The sequence below is a fragment of the Salvelinus alpinus genome, chromosome 30, assembly GCF_045679555.1.
Source record: "Salvelinus alpinus chromosome 30, SLU_Salpinus.1, whole genome shotgun sequence".
In the NCBI taxonomy this organism is placed as follows: domain Eukaryota; kingdom Metazoa; phylum Chordata; class Actinopteri; order Salmoniformes; family Salmonidae; genus Salvelinus; species Salvelinus alpinus.
Window position 1 is genome coordinate 45,042,703 of NC_092115.1, and position 20,996 is coordinate 45,063,698.

The 20,996-nt window shown below is 43.7% G+C and overlaps 2 protein-coding genes across 4 annotated transcripts in view; one reads left to right on the plus strand and one right to left on the minus strand.

Moving 5' to 3' along the window:
* The window catches only part of LOC139559577 (cullin-3), a 28,724-nt gene extending 13,554 nt beyond the window's left edge, over window positions 1–15,170 (plus strand). For all 3 annotated transcript variants that reach the window (XM_071375682.1, XM_071375680.1, XM_071375681.1), the window contains exons 2-16: window positions 2,522–2,719; window positions 3,012–3,125; window positions 4,044–4,204; window positions 4,799–4,913; window positions 6,850–7,078; window positions 9,944–10,089; window positions 10,388–10,564; window positions 10,879–11,049; window positions 12,216–12,323; window positions 12,529–12,653; window positions 12,810–12,906; window positions 13,032–13,166; window positions 13,347–13,533; window positions 13,783–13,928; window positions 14,610–15,170. In XM_071375682.1, the coding sequence (XP_071231783.1) occupies window positions 2,522–2,719; window positions 3,012–3,125; window positions 4,044–4,204; window positions 4,799–4,913; window positions 6,850–7,078; window positions 9,944–10,089; window positions 10,388–10,564; window positions 10,879–11,049; window positions 12,216–12,323; window positions 12,529–12,653; window positions 12,810–12,906; window positions 13,032–13,166; window positions 13,347–13,533; window positions 13,783–13,928; window positions 14,610–14,741 (2,241 nt within the window). In that variant the 3' untranslated portion in view covers window positions 14,742–15,170. The remainder of the gene's footprint in view (window positions 1–2,521; window positions 2,720–3,011; window positions 3,126–4,043; window positions 4,205–4,798; window positions 4,914–6,849; window positions 7,079–9,943; window positions 10,090–10,387; window positions 10,565–10,878; window positions 11,050–12,215; window positions 12,324–12,528; window positions 12,654–12,809; window positions 12,907–13,031; window positions 13,167–13,346; window positions 13,534–13,782; window positions 13,929–14,609) is intronic.
* Window positions 15,171–15,289: 119 nt separating this feature from the next.
* Window positions 15,290–19,500, minus strand: LOC139559578 (dehydrogenase/reductase SDR family member 12-like). Its single transcript, XM_071375684.1, has 10 exons — window positions 19,355–19,500; window positions 18,665–18,798; window positions 18,467–18,549; window positions 17,754–17,849; window positions 17,519–17,600; window positions 17,371–17,432; window positions 17,057–17,161; window positions 16,469–16,559; window positions 15,989–16,126; window positions 15,290–15,810 (listed from the first exon to the last, which is right to left on the minus strand). The coding sequence occupies exons 1-10, from the start codon at window positions 19,408–19,410 to the stop codon at window positions 15,659–15,661; spliced, it is 999 nt and encodes a 332-aa protein (XP_071231785.1). The 5' UTR covers window positions 19,411–19,500; the 3' UTR covers window positions 15,290–15,658.
* Window positions 19,501–20,996: the final 1,496 nt, after the last annotated feature.

The following is a 20,996-nucleotide window of genomic DNA, read 5'->3' on the forward strand; positions in this document are numbered from 1 at the left end:
CAATGGGCTAACCACAGGTTGTTCCCCACAGGTGGGAGGGGCCGCAACGTTTTATCTAATACCGACTGGGTCTATATAGGGTTTAGCATTCGCGCATGGGTGTCCTAGACGACTTCAATTAGAGCCTGGAAAATAACTAACAAAATGCTTTAGAGGGGTACTTGCTTCCCGAAAATACTGTTACTGAAGGCATATCTATAATCCCTAACTGCTTGTCTGCCCATCCAAATTGTATAATGTGTGGATAACTAAAGAAAGCTTCTGAGCCAAACTTCTCTCCAAACCGGCATCTATATATCTATCTATTTATATACTTGGCTGGGGTAGACAGTGGTAGGCTATGTGTAAGATCAGAAGTTATAGGTTTGGAGAAAAGTTGTCTCAGACAGTTTCTTTACAGATATCTGCACATTATACAGTCTGGGTGGACAAGGAGTTATGGATTATAGATGTCTAATAGGATTTTACAAATACCCCTTTAAAATAATTGTGGACTTCTAGGACACCCATGCGCAGATCTTGACTGTTCCCTAGCTGTGCTTTTCTGGTACTAAAGGTACCAGAAAAGGTAGCTGACTCAATTCCACGATTTATGATGGAGTTGAGCGATGACTAGTGTGGGCGGACTGGAGCCCCGACCAGTGTAAAAACTTGACGTTGACGCTGCTGTCTGTACACACTAATCACCACTCAACTCCATCGGAAATCGTTGAGTTTAGTCAGCTACACGAAATGTGAAGTATATAACTTGACTTGCTAGCTAGCCACTAATCTGTTGTCTGTCAGAACCAATTCATTATCTTGGCCTACTTTGAAACAGTTAACGTTAGCTAATCGAGGAGCACAGCTAACTACTAATGTTAGCTAACATTACCAGGTGGTTTGGTTATTTTTGTCAAGAGCTTTTGTTGATCAAGACACGCATTACACAACGTTGCTTACGGAGTGGAGTTTGGTTCTCTCTTACTGAGTACTATTATTTGGTGATCAAATAGTATTTTCCCTTTGCCCATTTGTCAAAGTTTATTAGGTGTTTTTTGGAGATGTGACTATTTATAGATATTTAAAAATAGGCCTGCTGTGTTGCAGAACTAGGTAAACATGGAGAGCAATATGCTGTAGTAGTCTTTATGTTGTTGAGAGGAGCCTCACATTGTTGGATGCCAGAATTTGGCAGCATATGTGAAGGAATGACATTGCAGTCAGGGCCCTGGGCTTAGCCAGAAGTGTACTCCATCTCAGTCCCTGAATTCTGCTCTCTGTCTCTTATCTTGCTCCTTCTCACACACACAGTGTTACACTCTGACAGCTTGAATGCTGCAGGAATAACGGCGGCATCTGTGACCCCCAGGGTTGCAAAATTCCGGGAACTTTCAATAAATTCCCAGGTTTTCTGGAAATCCTGGTTGGAGGATTCCCGGGATACGCAGGAAATCCGGAACAATGCAACCAGGATTTATAGAAAACCAGGGAATTTATCTAAAGTTCCTGGAATTTTGCAACCTTAGTGATCACACACTGTCTGTGTGTACCTGGACATGTAGCCAGGGTATGGGATATGCAGTTTTTGCCTGCCAACATATCTGCAGCTAGCCTGGCTGACGCGAGCCACGTGACTTAAAGCGTGGGGAGAGCTGTGACCACACTCGACCACAACATCAAAGAGCCATTACAGACTCTGAAGTCCAGAGGACTTGAAGAGTTAGGTTTTAGCCAGACTAACCCTCCACAGCCCCACTGAGAATAATAACTGAGCATGAGGATTAGGCCTAGTTTAGAAGTAGGGAGAAGCTGCTGTGAAAAACTGTTACTATTTAGGCAGTTTTTCCCCTTGGCACTTGTTGGAGCATCCTGTTCAGTTGTTTGCCCCAAAGTAATGGGATGGATTATATAGTTACTTTCTGAAGGGGAGGCACTCAGTGCGGAGGAGAGACTTGATGGAATGGCTCTCTCTCTTTTTAAACTTTGATCTCTCCCCCCCATTACTCCTCATGTGTCAAAGTGTGAGTTGAAAAGCCGTCTCTTGGTAGACAAACAATGAAGTCAAAGTTACAACCTCCAGCGCTAGCCTCTAGGTGTATGGTTGTGGCTGGAGTTCTTCTGCACCTAGCTAACTATTAAATGACATGACACTTTTCCCGAACACATTCTCTCCTGAATTAATGTGTTTATATGGGCAGGCTAGCATAACAACTCCACTGCTTTGTTGTAGTGATGGACCATTTCTGCATTAATAATGTCATCGCTTATTATCATTTTCATGTAGGCTAATGCAGATATTTAACTTCCTGCTGTGTACATTCTGCTATTGATCATTTCCAGTGCAGGTCCATCTTGTGGGTGATTTGTTATTCACAGCCTTCAACACCTATGAAACAATTGACTAATATCTCATCTGTGCAGATTTGCAGCACGAGGAAACAACACTTTGTAAGAATGAACGGACACATGTGAAAAGGGTTGAACTTTTCTGTTATAATTTTCTCTTCGCCATTGTGTCCTACTGCCATCTCTCCCCTAGATGACAATGGATGAGAAGTATGTCAACAACATCTGGGACCTTCTGAAGAACGCCATCCAGGAGATCCAGAGGAAGAACAACAGCGGGCTGAGCTTCGAGGAGCTCTACAGGAACGCCTACACCATGGTGCTGCACAAACACGGCGAGAAGCTCTACACAGGCCTGCGTGAGGTCGTCACCGAGCACCTCGTCAACAAAGTAAAGGACTACGCTTCCCACCACGCACTACTGTATTTATCTTAGCGAAAAGCATTTCCCATAATACGCTATGAAAGTGACCTCCGCCTTGTAGCTTATCATGTTTTCTCATTATTTTGAATGGTTTTCAAGTGCGAAAACGTACGAGAAAGAGAACACAATTGAAGATCTTCATGAAAGGCATCTGGTGGAAGTAAATTAAAGACTTTAGATCGGTGTCTACAGGCAACTTCAACATAGTCTCAGCAAAGATATAGCTTTTGTCGTTATCAATACTTATGTCTTTCCACAGGTACGAGAAGATGTCCTCAACTCATTAAACAATAACTTCCTGCAGACATTAAATCAAGCTTGGAATGATCACCAGACGGCAATGGTCATGATCCGAGACATCCTCATGTACATGGTAGGTGGCCTGCTTTCTGTCTTATCGAATGGTTATTTAACCATGAAAGATCAACCATTTTGTTGTGAGACTGAATTGGAGTGCCCTAGCAACCCTGCCAAGAAGCAAAACCACGGTCTGTATAGCGGGGATTTGCTGGAAAATATGCATGATTTGAATGAATCTGCAGAATTCCTGAATTCTAGTCCTGAATGATTCTGAAGATGTTAAAAACCTCAGATAGGCCTAATCAGTACTATTGCTTCTCTAGAAAGCTGTCTAGAGTATTTCCTTGAAGTGTAAATAATACATTCCTCTTATGATGGCATGACCCTGGCAGACTCCCCTCACCTCTACATCTCATGGCGAGTCGGTGGCCAGGCACTGGGCAGGCTCAGCCTTCTAGTAGCTGTTTGCCCTGGGCAGAACAAAGAGCTACTATTGTTTTATCTGCTTGATTTACTGTCGCAGTAAGGCCGTGTGAGTGGTTGTGCGAGGGTGTGTGTGTGTGTTTACTGTGAAAGCGCATGCGCCTTGGAGGTGGGGGGGGGGGGGCATGACTCGATACAACCAATGACACAGCTGCATTTGCGACTGCAGAGTTCTCTAAGGGGATTCTTTTGTTTCTCTTCCTCTCACTCAGAACTGAGGTTTCAGGCATATTTCATCTATTTCTCTCATGTATTACGGGCAGAGTATAGATTTGCATTGGTTAGTGTGACCAAGCTGACCTGCCTATCCAGTATCATATATGGCTTTTCAAAGCAGAAAACAAGACATTCTTCTGATTCCTTCATCTCTTCCCCCTTACCCCTGCCTGAACTTTTAATTTGCGTAAAGTAAGCTCTGGCTAACTGCAAATAACTTTCTCCTTGGAGGACAATGAAATAGTCAAATGTGTTCCATTCTAACTTATCTCCGTGTTATACTCCACTCCAGGACCGGGTGTACGTGCAGCAGAACAACGTGGAGAATGTCTACAACCTTGGCCTGATCATCTTCCGAGACCAGGTGGTGCGCTACGGCTGCATCCGAGACCACCTCCGCCAGACCCTGCTGGACATGATCGCACGGGAGAGGAAGGGCGAGGTGGTGGATAGGTACGGACTCTTCCAGGGTCTGTCTAACAAAAAGACCTGGCCCTCTATTCACAAATTGTCCGAGTATGAGTGCTGATCTAGGATCCGTTTTTCCTTACAGATCATGATGAGTATGTCAGGGGTGGGGGGGCAGGGGCTGATCCTACTCAATGCTTTGTGAATAGAAGTTCTGCCACTGTTTATCAGGTAGTGGCTATTTGGCGAGGCTGGTGTATGAAGGTCATGTGCTGGGTGACAATAGCTTGCTGTGTGATGTAAGGTTTAAGCTCTAAAACGGCTCCATATTTTTCTTTGACTGTTTTTGTATGTAAGCCTATCATAAGGGCAGTAGCATAACCTATTCATAGAGCACTGACCTTGTTTGTATGCTCTCAACTTGGGAGATACGCAGCCGAGGCTAATGCATGAAAACCCACACCATGACCGCTCTGGCATATGGTTTTTACTCAATGTGATCTCTTTTGAAGAATCTGTGGTTGTGTAAGGAATCATAAAACTCAAACCTTATCAAATTAAATGTATTTATGTCACAAAGTGCTATACAGATGGTTTTTACTCATGTAGTTGAGTCCAGCGTTATGTGCGTGTGTTCAGGGGAGCGATCAGAAACGCCTGTCAGATGCTGATGATTCTCGGCCTGGAGGGCAGGACTGTGTACGAGGAAGACTTTGAGGCCCCCTTCTTAGAAATGTCTGCAGAATTCTTCCAGGTAGGTTGGGTAACACTTTAAAAAAAAAATTTGAGTTGTTATTTTGTCTTTGTGATTGGACAAATCTGCTGAGATTGTTTGATGTTGTCATGGATGCTAAAACAAAACAAAAACTTAACCAAGCTATTACAAAACATTAAGATTCATTAACCTGTCTAGGACTGGGGAACCCCGTTCCGCTAGCGGAACCCCTCGCCAACAGCCAATGAAATTGCAGGGCGCCAAATTCAATCAACAGAAATCTCATAATTCAATTTTCTCAAACTTACAAGTATTAGACACCATTTTAAAGATAATTCTCGTTAATCCAACCACAGTGTCCGATTTCAAAAAAGCTTTTCGGCGAAAGCAGAACATATCATTATGTTAGGTCAGCAACTAGTCACAGAAAGCATACAGCAATTTTCCAACCAAAGAGAGGAGTCACAAAAAGCAGAAATATTGATAAAATGAATCACTAACCTTTGATATTCTTCATCAGATGACACTCCCGGGACAACATGTTACACAATACATGTATGTTTTGTTCGATCAAGTTCATATTTATATCCAAAAACCTCAGTTTATATTTGGCTTTGCCTCCAAAACATCCCGTGAATTTGCAGAGAGCCACATCAAATCACAGAAATACTAATTATAAACATTGATAAAAGATACAAGTGTTATTCACAGATTTAAAGAATATACTTCTCCTTAATGCAACCGCTGTGTCAGATTTTAAAAAAACTTTATGGAAAAAGCAAACCATGCAATAATCTGAGTACAGCGCTCAGAGACCAACACAACCCAAGAAGATATCCGCCATGTTGGAGTCAACATAAGTCAGAAATAGCATTATAAATATTCACTTTGATGATCTTTGTCAGAATGCACTCCCAGGAATCCCAGTTCCACAAGAAATTTTTGATTTGTTCCATAAAGTCCATCATTTATGTCCAAATTACTCCTTTTGGTTCGCACGTTCAGTACACAATCTAAACTCACGCCGCGCGGGCAGGTTCAGGCAAAAGTTCAGGCAAAAAGTCATATTACAGTCTGTAGAAACATGTCAAACGAAGTATAGAATCAATCTTTAGGATGTTTTTAACATAAATCTTAAATAATTTTCCAACTGGAGAATTCCTTTGTCTTCAGAAAAGCAACAACAAAGCAAGCAATGGAACAGAGCTCGCGCTCACATGAGAGGGTCACGAGCTCAAAGCATTCTGCCAGACCTCTGACTCATTCCCCTCTCATTTGGCCCCACTTCACAGTAGAAGCATCAAACAAGGTTCTATAGACTGTTGACATCTAGTGGAAGCCTCAGGAGGTGCAACATGACCCATATCGCACTGTATCTTCAATAGGGAATGAGTTGAAAAACGACCAACCTCAGATTTCCCACTTCCTGGTTGGATTTTTTCTCAGGTTTTTGCCTGCCATATGAGTTCTGTTATACTCACAGACATCATTCAAACAGTTTTAGAAACTACAGAGTGTTTTCTATCCAAATCTACTATATATAATATGCATATATTAGCAACTGGGACTGAGTAGCAGGCAGTTTACTCTGGGCCCGCTTTTCATCCAAACGTGAAAATGCTGCCCCCTATCCATAACAAGTTAAGTCAGTGACACTTCGCACTATCCTAACCCAAAATAGCGATTTTCCAACATGTAGGTGTGACATATCTTTGTTTGTGGTCATGCAAATCTTGATGGCCTAATGATGCATCCTTTTTACACTGACTACATTCTGTGCGGGCTTAGTCATTTTGATAGCCGGGGATGTGATTTCCTGCATTTCTGACATTTATCTGCCATTTTATATAGGAACTGATTTTCCTGCCCTGATCACATACCTTCTATCACCTTCTTTTCTGTCCTCCAAGAGTGTCTGAATAACCCCAACATCATGATCCTCAAACATGCTCTGCTAATCTATCCCCTCTTTTAGATGGAGAGCCAGAAGTTCCTAGCGGAGAACAGTGCCAGTGTGTACATCAAGAAGGTGGAGGCCAGGATCAACGAGGAGATAGAGCGGGTGCTGCACTGCCTGGATAAATCCACAGAAGAGCCCATTGTCAAGGTGGTGGAGCGGGAGCTCATCTCCAAACACATGAAGACCATCGTGGAGATGGAGAACTCTGGCCTGGTCCACATGCTCAAGAACGGCAAGACCGAAGGTAAACAAGGAAAACATGCTTGTTTTACAGGCATCAGATTAAGACTGAATTGCGTTATAATCCTTACTAATGAGAACTACGTGTGTGTTGAATTATTTCTGGAGACCTGGGCCCATTTTTCAAAAAGCGTCTCAATGGAGGACTTCTGATCTAGGATCAGTTTCTCCTGTCCATATTGTCTTATTCATTATGATCTGAAAGGGAAAAGGTATCCTATATCAGCATTCCTACTTTGAGACTTTGTGAATATGGACCCTGGGCTGAGGGGGATCTTAATAAGATTGAGTCAGGCATGTTATCCAATGGTGTTGCACGGTATACCGGTATCACGGTACCAAAACGTCATGATACCAACATTTTAGCAACTGGTCTCTTGTATGCGCCAGTCCAATTTATGTCCACTTCACTTTCATGCGCATCTCACGTGTAGCAGCTGTAATCCACCGGCTGCATCCCCTTCCAACCGTCACTCACCTGCTTCTCTCAGTCCGCTCTTCCTGCACATCCATTCCTCCATCAGTTTAAAAAATATATATAATTCAGCCGTAATGGCGAGCGGGGATGCAGACCCTGATGTTTGTTATATTTGTAAATGTTCTATATTGGAGCAGTGCGCAGAGCGTTCAAAGTCATCGCCTGGTATAAACAAGAGCACAGGCAGTCTGCGTAGGCTTTGCAATTGCACATTTGTTGTCACGCAGCCTCTGAGTGACCGAGAGGAACACGGAGCACATCTTCGCAACAGGCATGCTTGCAGCTTTGGTTTTATTTAATTTCACAAAACACGTCTCGGGCCGTTTAAAACTAATCCCGGGTCGCTAATTGTTGGTTTAATAACCAACAACAATGCTCGGTCATGTTATATAGCTATCAAAAAAAACTGTTAGCTTGACAGTAGGTCTTGGAAAATTTGATTGGCACAGTAAGAATGGAAACAGGTCTGCTACTCATGAGATGCGCTTCAAAGTTAGGATTCATATAGGCCTAATGTAAGCCTAAACTATATTTAAAAATGATATCTTTCTGGTGCGCCTTAGGCACCAAATTCTAGCGTTTTTAAAGTTGGGAGTTGAGAGGTGTGTGTGTTTGAAAGCGAGACTGTGAGGCAGTGTTTCCACTACAGTAATTTAGCTGCAAAATTGTTGCCGCCTCGCCCTCAAAAATATGGAACACGAGAAAATATTTCTGCAGTCGCACTTTGAAGATGCTAGTAAAGTCAACTTTTACTTTCTCTGCAAACAAAACAAGTAATTAATAGTTTATCTATTTAACATCTACGAGATCGGTGACCCCCCCCCCCACGGGACGGTTGCGCTAATGTGATTAGCGTGAGGTTGTTAGTAGCAAGAGAATTTCTCAGGACATAGACATGTCTGATATGGGCAGAAAGATTAACACGAATTTAAGCTAACTGCACTGGCCAATTTACAGTAGCTATTACAGTGAAAGAATACCATGCTATTGTTTGAGGAGGGTGCACTGTTATGAATTTGAAAATGTATCAATAAGCCAATTCGGCACATTTGGGCAGACTTGATACAACGTTTTGAACCGAAATGCAATGGTTCATTGGATCAGTCTAAATTGCTAAGCTGGAACCCCCATAGTAGAGTAGTTCATCTATTTACCTGGTCGGCTTGTTTGTTCTGTGAGAAATATTCCTCGAGGCGCATTCAAGTTGCGAGCGCCATAGGCAGGTAAACATGGGTTCTGACATTGTGGGAAACAGCAGTTTTAGTGGCATTTGATAAAAAGAGGGGAATCTGCACTATTTTAAACCGGCATGATTTAAGCACGTTACGACTCTGCAATTCTCTGAGTGCATAGGGGAGAGATGGTGGCTAAATGTAACACGGGTCTATGACCTTAAAACATTTTCACTGCCCTGGAAATCTAATTAAACTAATTACTAGCAGGGCTAGAGCGGTGTTTGTCAGACCATGAGAGATTACGAAAAATCTGTCTTCTCATGAAAACGTCTAAAGCGTCCGGACAGTTTGGCCTACAAAATAATGACCCCTCTGTGGAAAGGTGAGTCTCACGAACGCGTACATGCCGGTTGGAACACGTACATGCCGGTTGGAAAGCGTACATGCCGGTTGGAACGCGTACATGCTGGTTGCTCTAGGACGCTCACAAGACTTGTCTGAAGATCCCCGGTAATTCCTGGAAGTATATATGGAGATAGTTTAGTGCCTAAAATAAGGGTATAAATACATAAATCATAGTTTCCTGATATTTCTTGTCTCAGATATAGGACCGACACGTCAGAACAAACTGTCTTTTGATGTTTTAGTTTGATTGTTCCTTGTAGTGAATCTGTTATTCAATGCATTTCTATGAGCTAATAGCACTAATGCCAAATTCAATGTTTCAGCAAATATTTTTTTAATATACAGTTCCGGTTAAGTTTGGACACCTACTCATTCAGTGAAGTGGGTTTGTTGCTGTTGCCAGTCTTAAAACACTCTGTCAGCCTGTCTGGTTTCCAGCATATTTAAAAAGATAGTGTTTAATGTTGAACATGATCTGGCATACGTTGACTCTCTCAAACACTCTTAATAAATCAGTTGGAGATCAATAGTTTCTCACTCACTCGGGCATTTACAGGTTCAGTTTAATTTGCTTCAAATGCATCTCTTGAGCTCTGCATGCTCACCTGACAAATGAACGCTGTAACCATGGCAAAGCCAGACACCGAGTTAGACAGACGGTGCATATCTAACAGTGCTTAAACAATGTAATGTATCATTGCAATTTTGAGTGTAGGTCTGTATATTTTGAGTGTAGATCTGTATATTTATGAAGTTCCTTCATAACCCATCTATTCTTTCTTCCTTTCCCTCGCTCTCTCTACTTCTCCAGACCTGGGCTGCATGTACAAGCTGTTTAGCCGTGTGCCTAACGGCCTGAAGACCATGTGTGAGTGTATGAGCTCCTACCTGAGGGAGCAGGGCAAGGCTCTGGTGTCAGAGGAGGGAGAGGGCAAGAACCCTGTCGACTACATCCAGGTACGCTGGGCCTAATCTCAAAAAATCTAAGATTGTCAAATTCAAAACATACCCATAACAAATCAGGGTACTGAGTATTTCCTGAACAGGGAAAAAGTCAGGACTAAAAGTCTAAAGTGTTTCAAATAATATGAGTAACTACCCCCATAAGCATTGAAGCTAATGTTCCAGACCACTCTTTTACGGCATCCCCAAGAGTTGACCACTTTGACTCTAATAGTATCTGTGTTTATGTTAATGTTAAGTGTGCTGTGGTTTTTCTTTTAAATAAAGTTGGATTTGATTCCCCCTCGAATAGGGCCTGTTGGACCTGAAGACGCGGTTCGACCGCTTCCTCCTGGAGTCGTTCAACAACGACCGGCTCTTCAAGCAGACCATCGCCGGAGACTTTGAGTACTTCCTCAACCTAAACTCCCGTTCCCCCGAGTACCTCTCCCTCTTCATCGACGACAAGCTCAAGAAGGGAGTCAAAGGGGTACGTCACCGTCGTGTTCAATCTTCTAAATTTGACGTCACTACACTTCAATGGGATAATCTCATGTGGTACCCTATTCTCCACCAGGTGCTCTGGCCAGAACCACACAGTGCACTGGCTCTGGCCAGAACCACACAGTGCACTATTTGAGTATCATGAAGTGCATCTGTTGCTGCCTTAACACACTTATCCTTTTTGTATCAATAACATAAACATAACATAAACATAAACATGCTTTTGTACTTTTTTAAAAACTTTTTCAAACTATTCTAACACATATCCCAACCCTCTCTGTCTTTTGGCATGATCTCCAGCTGACAGAGCAGGAGGTGGAGTCGATCCTGGACAAGGCCATGGTGCTCTTCAGGTTCATGCAGGAGAAGGATGTGTTTGAGAGGTACTACAAACAGCACCTGGCCCGGAGGCTGCTCACCAACAAGAGCGTCTCGGACGACTCGGAGAAGAACATGATCTCTAAGCTCAAGGTGAGGAGAGGGCGAGTCAAGTCTGCTGTCAATTAAAATTGACATTTTTTTTTTATCCAATGAATTTTGTATTCATGAATTAGATTTTCAAGAGCAACTGAATGCAAAAAAAAAGTTTCTGGTTGAAACTGGTGTATGTGGCATCAATATTAGTCAAACATTTATTCCAGTGCCAAAATTGACTAAGAAGGGTAAGTAGGATCATTTTGGTCATGAAGTCAGCATATTCCAAAACTGAGTTTGTTAGATTTGTGTACCTAAGGGTCAGGGTCATATTCCAACATTCTAAACCCATTCGTGAGCGTCTTTTGTCCCGCCTCGACTTGTTTTGTAACATGATTCCCTCTGGACCACTGCCAGACAGACGCACACTCTGGTAATGGATAGTGAGAAAGTTATGAAGTACTACACAACGCCAAAGCGCACACATCGCCAGTGACTTGATGAGCTGATTCATCTGTGGCCTGCCTGCTCTATGTGCCTGCTAGCTACTACTAGCTAGCTTCATTGACAAACCCAGAGATGGAACTTAGCTAGCTAGTGATTTTGGGCACTGACAAACAGCGTGTAGCTTGTGCTTTTATTTACGATAGTTTGGCAGCTTTCTGATGATGAAGTTGAGACTGATGATACTCGGTACACTGACTAGTTTTTTCCCCGTGCACATTTCTTTTACTTGAATTTCTGCACCAAACACCTTAGCTAGATGTAAAATTGCTTGACTAAGACATCTGCAAAAATGTCAATTTATGACAGATTTCTTGATTTATCTTAGATCAATTCTGACTATTTTGAGGAAGTGATCGTGGCTATGTTGTTGCTACGGTGTCTCAAGAGGGACAAACACCAGTAACTGCCAGGGTACGCTATGCAAACCTAACACACCCACATCGAACCACACCCCCAAGACCCTAATCTAATTCTTCTTAATGAGCAGCAGAAAAAACGTTGAATCGGTGTTCAGCCCCCCCCCCCCCCCCTTAATTAATAATAAAAAGTTACATTGTTACTTTTTATTATTAATCAGGAATTTAGGATGTTCTTAAATCTTCTATCTTAGCGTTAAAAATGGACTTGTAGCTGTTTGACCCGATTGTCCGTATTGTGCTGATCCCATCCCTGAACCAGTATGACTTACTACGCTGTGTTGTCTCTTCTCTGTGTAGACTGAGTGTGGCTGTCAGTTCACCTCTAAACTGGAAGGGATGTTCAGAGACATGAGCATCTCCAACACCACCATGGACGAGTTCAGACAACACCTACAGTCCACGGGGGTAAGACGGTGTTGCACTACTGTACCTCTCCGCTCACAACACACACCTGATCGTACACCTTTCTAAACACTCACACCTGGTAGTACACAGGCATCACTCAAAAACACACCTTAACAGTTCACAGGTTTAAGATATGATACCCTGGACCCCTTTTGTGTCTTGGTTTTTGTTTTCATTTTGTGACCGTGTCTGCTGTTTCCTCCAGGTGTCTCTAGGGGGGGTCGACCTCACCGTAAGAGTACTCACCACTGGCTATTGGCCCACGCAGTCGGCCACGCCCAAGTGCACCATCCCCCCCTCCCCCAGACATGCCTTTGAGGTCTTTAGAAGGTAGGATTCATTCTCTTTTTGCTGTTTTTCCACCTTCAATTACAACGATACAATAAATTGCATTACAGGCACCTCTTTAATGCAACTACTAGATAAACCAACTCCTTGGTTGATGAAAAGTATAGTTTGTAACCAGTTATTTACCTCCCCCTGCAGGTTCTACTTGGCCAAACACAGCGGCAGACAGTTGACACTCCAGCACCACATGGGCTCAGCAGACCTCAATGCCACCTTTCACGGTCTCATCAAGAAGGTGAAGGGCCCTGCCTGCCACAAATGGATGGAGGGGCTAGCTTTCCTAAATGGCAATTCTCAACTTTTATTACCCTGTCTCACTTTCTCTTCGTCTCTCCCTTTTCTACCTGCCTACCGCTTCAGGAGGATGGTTCGGAGGTAGGAGTGGGAGGAGCACAGGTGACGGGCTCGAACACCAGGAAACACATACTGCAGGTCTCTACTTTCCAGATGACCATCCTCATGCTCTTCAACAACAGAGAAGAGTCCACCTTCGAGGTAAGAGCCAGACACTTGTATAGGCTTGTCAGTCTCAATCACATGGACGTGTTAGACATCAGATAAATGCAGTCTTCTATTTCTTCTCCCGTTCATCGTCTTCTCCCGTATATTGTTTTACTCTGCTTCCCTTTTATTTCTCATCCTTCCCCTTTCTGCTCCCTCCCGTCCCCACTGTAGGAGATCCAGCAGGAGACGGACATCCCGGAGAGGGAGCTGGTGCGAGCGCTGCAGTCGCTGGCCTGCGGGAAGCCCACCCAGCGCGTCCTCACCAAGGAGCCCAAGTCCAAGGAGATCGAGAACGGCCACGTGTTTACAGTCAACGATCAGTTTACCTCCAAGCTGCACAGAGTCAAAATACAGACAGGTGTGTAGTCTGGGCCTTAGATGTTGATCTATATTCTGTCTGTTATTCTAATGAGATTGAATTGATTAAACTGAAAACTACCCGGCCGTATCACATTGGTTTCCCACTCTGGTTTGGGGAGCGAAAGGCTTTTGTGGCTGCAGTTAGGGTCAACTTCTTAGCTATTCCTCATTTAACCTCTGGGCATGTTGACCTTTGACTTTGCCCTGATGACCTGTACTGAACATTTCTTTCCCTCCCTCCCTCCAGTCGCTGCTAAGCAGGGGGAGTCTGACCCTGAGAGAAAAGAGACGCGGCAGAAGGTAGACGACGACAGGAAGCACGAAATTGAAGCAGCCATCGTCCGCATCATGAAGTCCAGGAAGAAGATGCAGCACAACGTCCTGGTAGCAGAGGTGGGTGTGGCCTTGACGTGTTTGTAGTGGTGGTGGGCGTGGCCTTTAGGTCCTGGTATCGGAGGTGGGTTTATTTTGATCCACATTAGCTGAATAAGCAGCAGCTATTCTTCCTGGGGTCCTCACAAAACATAGAACATGACAAAATACAGAACACTAATAGACATAAACAGCAACACAAATCTTAAACTAAGAACAAAGGTCTTCACATTTTGGTAGCAAAGGTGGGTGTGGTCTTAACTTCCTGGGCTAAAAAACTAGCTCAATGGAGAATATACATTAAATGTTTAGTCCCGGATTAAGCCTAATCTGTTCTGGGAAAACCGCCCCGCAGGGTCTGCACAGAACTCTGCCTTTGGCTTTACTTCTCGACTCTGAGCCAGGTGTGGAAGAGACACTTTATAAATATATTTATTTTTTTTTAACTCTGGATTTGAGGCAATTTGATTGAATATTAGATTTAGTTTCTCAGCTCATTTTTATGAATGTGGAAGTTGCATCCTGGAGTATTTCAGTAAGTACTTTGAGGCGATTCTTTTGAGCACAAGTACCAACTTAATCATGTTATGATTTCTAATTTCTCAGAAGTTTGATTGTGCTGAAATGTCCTGTACTATCTTTTGAGCCAGAGAAATGATAGTGTAGTGTCTAATAGTGCTATTGTACTTCCTCTCTCCCCAGGTAACCCAGCAGCTGCGGGCCCGGTTCCTCCCCAGCCCCGTGGTCATTAAGAAGCGCATTGAAGGACTTATAGAGAGAGAATACTTGGCACGGACGCCCGAGGACCGCAAAGTCTACACCTACGTTGCATAAGTGGAGGAGAGGAGCATTGTGGATAAGGAGAGATGGAGGGGTGTTTTTTTGGACTGTTGTTCGCATGGACTGGGAAGTTCCTTTTAAAAGAAATGCTGGGAAGCTGACTCCTCCCTTTACTAAAAATAAAAAAAGTAAATGGCAAAAAAAAGTACAAACAAAATCCATGAAGCCTTGTAGATTTTAAAAATCAGGCCCACTACTCTTCTTACTCCCTGTGAGAACTTCAACATGTATGGATTCCAGCTTCAGGCTTTTCACTGTTTTACCCTTGTAGAGATCAACCTTAAAGAATCCCTTGGGAAAGATGTGAATGCACCACATTATTTTTGTTTTCAATACTGTATAAAAATTAGAAAATGAAATATTAAAAACAAAAACGGCAAATGTGGATTGCTACAAAAATCAATAAAAAATATTGAATATTGAGGCTTTATTACCCACTTTGGGTAATTATTACCCACTAATTTTATCCAGATCCTTCAGGCTAGCTACAAAATCGTTGCATTTTTAAGCGTGTGTCCTGAAAGATTCAGACCGATACATCATCTGGGTTCAAGTCCAAGTTCTTTATTACCAACGAAAGACATTGAGGACAGGTTAGGGATACTTAAGAGTCAAATGAGAAACCATGAATACTATGATTTGTAACTTTCAAACTGTAGCGTCAGAATGAGCTACCTACCTCAAGGTCTATGGTCACATACTGAACCTTTAAACTATAAATAGTAGTTTTCACTAAGGGTCGATGTACATTGACATCAATGCACGACAAGTGGAAGTTAGGAATTCTAAGAGCTGAATCAATTAGAATTGGTTAGATAAGAAAGTTTATCAAAGTGGTTGTTTGGTTACATTGGGGTTGCAGCTTGAGACTGGATAAATACTCTTATGGTGCTGGTGGGTCACAAGACCTTTCAATAAGTTGGGTCAAAACTGGGTTGTGTGTCGGTGCGAGGCTGCTTTGCAGCCTGGGCCAAGATCTCTAGCTGGGTCATAAAGGACCGGACCTCCTCGGGGGAACTGTGGGTCCAGGCCAGGGGCAGGTGGGCCGGGACCGCCCGCCGATCTGAGAAAAATCACACCCAGCCCATTAGTGTTACAGTGTGCACTGACTGCTGCAGGGAATGCATTGTCATTTTCTGCTCAGCCCTAGTTGATTAAATGAAGTAAATGCAAGTCAATTTAATGAAACATTTTAGGGGATCCCCACTGGTACTAAAACACACTGGTGTTAAAAAACACACCTTGGAAGAACTTTCCGCTGCGTGTTTTGCTAGCAGCACGGGTCAGTGCCAGCCACACCACAGTGTCAGCTCCCTGCTCTGCACTACGCAGCCTTTCCCCCATCATCTGGTGGAACTGAGGCATAGATGTAGAAACCGCTGGGGGGGGGAGAAATGTCATCTGACTGCACCAATTAACTAACAATCTTATGTTTACAATCAATATTTGCAATTCACAGCACATTACTCAATCTGTATAAAAGTATCTTCAATCAGTGTATACCCTAATATACGGTACATGATTCAATGTGTCTGTACACATTATTTTGGGTGTGATTTCTATCTGTATCTATCCCCCTGACCTCCCCATGGTACCTGGTCTCTATCCCACTGACCTCCCCGGTCTGTCTATCCCCCTTTTCTCCCCATGGTACCTGGTCTGTCTATCCCCTTGTCTCCCCGTGGTCTATCTGTATCTATCCCCCTGTCTCCCCATGGTACCTGGTGTGTCGGCCCATCCAGGGTGCATGACGGAGAAGTGGATGGCTGGGTGGTGTTTGGCCCATTGTTCTGTCAGCACCACCTGCTGTCTCTACAGGGGACAACAATATAATATGTGCTAATTTAGCAGATGCTTTTATCCAAAGCGATTTACAGTCATGCATGCGTACATTTTTCATATGGGTGGCCCCGGGAATCTAATCCACAATCCTGGCGTTGCAAGAGCCATTCTTTACTTACTGAGCCAAACAGTTGGCAGAGCAGCACACTGACACTCACTAAAGGGATCATATCACACAGGTATCTAACATATACATGCAATACAATCTTAATGTGTGCTGTACAACATTACACAGCCATGCAACCCCAGGCAAGGTATCCTACCACAGTGGAGGCAGCTGAGGGGAGGATGGCTCATCATAATGGCTGAAACAGAGCGAATGGCATCAAAGACATGGAAACCATGTTTGATACCATTCCATTAATTGTGCTCCAGCCATTACCACGAGTCCCCCCCCCCCCCAAATAAGGTCACAACAACCTCCTGTGCCCCCCTACCGTCGTTGGAACCCTGTTCTCCTCTCCTACCTTATTCTGGGCGTAGACCATGGTGCCGTCAAAGGAACCTTTTGCAGACTGGAGGTCATCAGGTTGGAGTTTCTGGACCAGCATGCCCCCTGATGTTACTGTTATCTGGGAGGACAGGGGGGGTGAGAGGGTGGTCGTCACTAGATGGCTATGCCAGAATGGACAAAAGAGACAATGTTGCAGGATATTGGCCAACATTGACAGATATTTATTTTTATTGTAGAAACTCCCACGCCGTCTCCCCACGCAATATCCAGACCATTGGTTTGGTTGTAAATTAGAGTATCTATCCATCCGTGTGTGCATATACCCACCACCCTCGCATCCCTGCTCTTCTGAAGTAGTGGAATGAGGCTCTGGGTGAGAAGATACACTCCTAAATGGAAGGGAGGAGAGGAGGAAAAAAAAGAGAATTATACCTCTACAACTCATTGATCACCCTGTATAGACAGTAAGTCTTACCCAGTGTGTTGGTGGCAAAGTTCTTCTCCAGACCATCATCGTTCACCTCTCTCTTGTTCATCATACACCCAGCATTATTAATCTGAGCCAACACAGAGAAAAAGCATAACCCACTCAATAACTCCTTAATTAATATTCACTCTTATTCTCAACACATTCAATGCTCCATAATGGAGTTTAGCAAAAAACGATTAAAAAAGTGGAAGAGGGAAGAGAAAAAGTCTGTGGTGCCTACCAACACATTGAGGGAGGGGTATTGCATCTTAAAGGACTCAGCAAACTCACACACCTTGTGTGTCTCGGACATATCCAGATGGTGAACGTATACTTCCTGGAGTGAAAAGTAATACAATAAACCTTTGCAGTATGGCCAGATGTTGTACATTATACTGTATATAGTTGAGTTTGACACAAACACACACACACACACGCACACCAGTGGCCGGTGGCCACAACCGGTGGCCACAGCCCCCCCTGAAATCTGATTAGACACTCTAGTGGCCACACCAGAAATTCTGAGATCTGATAGGTCGTCTCTAAATATATTCATAATTTTGACCAAGACGTGCACCGACAGCAAAACTCAATCTCATTGGAGAAAGCATCCGAGCGGGCGAAACAGCGCCCCGCTGTCTTAGAAGACAAATTCTTATTTACAATGACAACCTACAGTTGTGCGCAGCCTTATGGGATACCCAATCCTGGGAGTCGAACCAGGCTGTCTAGTGACGCCTCTAGCACTGATGCAGTGCCTTAGAGCACTGCGCCACTCAGGAGCCCTAATTTAATGTGTTGAATAATCATAATTGTATTTTTTTAAATCCACCTTACATCAATGAAGGTTCAAAATGTTTTCGCCCCCTGAAACTGGGTCTGTGCCCAACCTTAGCCACCCCATTTAAAATGTTTTGAACACGCCACTGATGCGCACACACACGTCAAGCTTACTGTGTTTCCTGTCTCCCTGACAATATCTTCTTTGGCCTTCTCAGCTCTCTCCTTGTTCCTGCATAACATGTGGACTGTACCACCTGGCAAACCAAAGAGGGAATGTTGGTAAAACAGAATCATGATTCTTCTGTATGACAGCATTACACAGTGCAAGGGTGGTGGAGTTGCCTTCCTGACCAATCTCTGGTTCCGTACCTTTCTTAGCTATAGCCATGGCAGTGGCTTTCCCTATGCCACTGTTAGCTCCTGTTATTATGAAGGACCTTCCTACCACAGCCACATCCAGCTCCTTGGCCACAAAATGTTTAGCTGCTTGCTCATAGCCACTCCTGTTGGGAAACACAACACACCAATCAATCAATTAATGAACCAATCCGTCTAATGCAACAATGCCATCGCATTGTATGTCGAAGTAGACATACCTCTTCTTTGCAATGACATAAAAACCCAAAGAGCAAGTTTGAAGTCAGGATTCTTCCGTCAGCTCTTATAAAAACTAATCAGCTGTTGGGGTGACTGAAGGAGAATGCGACCTCAAATGACAAGACACTTCATCTGTCAATGGGACTATTGTAATGCGAGTGAAAAGAGGGGTTGTGTGTGTGGCTGGTAGTGCCATACAGTGATCTACATTTGCATATGGCCTACTGTAACAGTAAGAGTAATATCCTTGCAGATGATGATCAAATAGACAAATATTTGATCGTTATTATAAACCAGGAGCAGCATAGAATACTCTGAGACATGGGTACTTGCAAACAGTGTCTCCACCAACTACCTTCTCATATACCCACAAAAACAAAAAAACACCTTCAAAAAACTACTTTCTCATATCCCTAAAAAAGCCAAATGCAACAGATTTATGTCGTTTTGCAATTCACTGACCTTGTGTATTCGTGAATTCCTTTGAGAAACCAGACGATGTTGCGATAGAAAGACATTGCTTTTCATGATCAAGTGCTCTCTCCTCCGAAGCCTGTTGAGTTGTGGCCGGTTTACCAAGCCCACTGTAGCATGGACTGTGACAGACAAGCGTCACGTGTGCCTACTAGTTCATTTCAGAGTTTAGTGTTGCCCTCTCTAGTCTGTTCTGAGAACAACAACTGCACCAGCCTACAAAACACTTTGTCAGATGACACAATCGTTCGTTGATTATTTTGTCTACTTTTGTAAAAGGGATAGGCCTATGTCTGCTCTGCCCATGATCAGTACTAAAACAAAAAAGCTCAATCAAATCAAATGTATTTATATAGCCCTTCTTACATCAGCTGATATCTCAAAGTGCTGTACAGAAACCCAGCCTTAAACCCCAAACAGCAAGCAATGCAGGTGTAGAAGCACGGTGGCTAGGAAAAACTCCCTAGAAAGACCAAAACTTAGGAAGAAACCTAGAGAGGAACCAGGCTATGAGGGGTGGCCAGTCCTCTTCTGGCTGTGCCGGGTGGAGATTATAACAGAACATGGCCAAGATGTTCAAATGTTCATAAATGACCAGCATGGTCAAATAATAATAATCACAGTAATTGTCGAGGGTGCAACAAGTCAGCACCTCAGGAGTAAATGTCAGTTGGCTTTTCATAGCCGATCATTAAGAGTATCTCTACCACTCCTGCTGTCTCTAGAGAGTTGAAAACAGCAGGTCTGGGACAGGTAACACGTCCGGTGAACAGGTCAGGGTTCCATAGCCGCAGGCAGAACAGTTGAAACTGGAGCAGCAGCACGGCCAGGTGGACTGGGGACAGCAAGGAGTCATCATGCCAGGTAGTCCTGAGGCATGGTCCTAGGTCTCAGGTCCTCCGAGAGAGAGAAAGAAAGAAAGAGAGAAAGAAAGAGAAAATTAGAGAGAGCATACTTAAATTCACACAGGACACCGGATAAGACAGGAGAAATACTCCAGATATAACAGACTGACCCTAGCCCTCCGACACATAAACTACTGCAGCATAAATACCTGAGGCTGAGACAGGAGGGTTCAGGAGACACTGTGGCCCCATCCGATAATACCCCTGGACAGGGCCAAACCGGCAGGATATAACCCCACCCACTTTGCCAAAGCACAGCCCCCACACCACTAGAGGGATAACTTCAACCACCAACTTACGATCCTGAGACAAGGCCGAGTATAGCCCACAAAGATCTCCGCCACGGCACGCCTCCGCCACGGAGCTAGTTTCTTATGACAAATGTTTTTAGTTTTTAGGGGTGCAACTGCATCTAGGGTATTGCGCAAGGTTAAATTGAGTTCCTCAGTTAGGTAGTTAAACTGATTTTTGTCCTCTGACGTCCTTTGGTAGGCAGAGTGAGTCTGGAAGGGCATCAAGGAATCTTTGGGTTGTCTGAGAATTTATAGCACGACTTTTGATGCTCCTTGGTTGGGGTCTGAGCAGATTATTTGTTGTGATTGCAAACGTAATAAAATGGTGGTCCGATGGTCCAGGATTATGAGAAAAAAATTAAGATCCACAACATTTATTCCATGGGACAAAACTAGGTCCAGAGTATGACTGTGACAGTGAGTAGGTCCAGA

Coding starts and splice junctions, on each gene's coding strand:
- LOC139559578 (XM_071375684.1), bottom strand. CDS start 19,410: ATGTCTTTCTATCGCAACATCGTCTGGTTTCTCAAAGGAATTCACGAA. Junction 17,433..17,518: donor CTTTGCCACCAACACACTGG/GTAAGACTTACT, acceptor CCTTCCATTTAG/GAGTGTATCTTCTCACCCAG. Junction 17,162..17,370: donor AGAGCAGGGATGCGAGGGTG/GTGGGTATATGC, acceptor CTGTCCTCCCAG/ATAACAGTAACATCAGGGGG.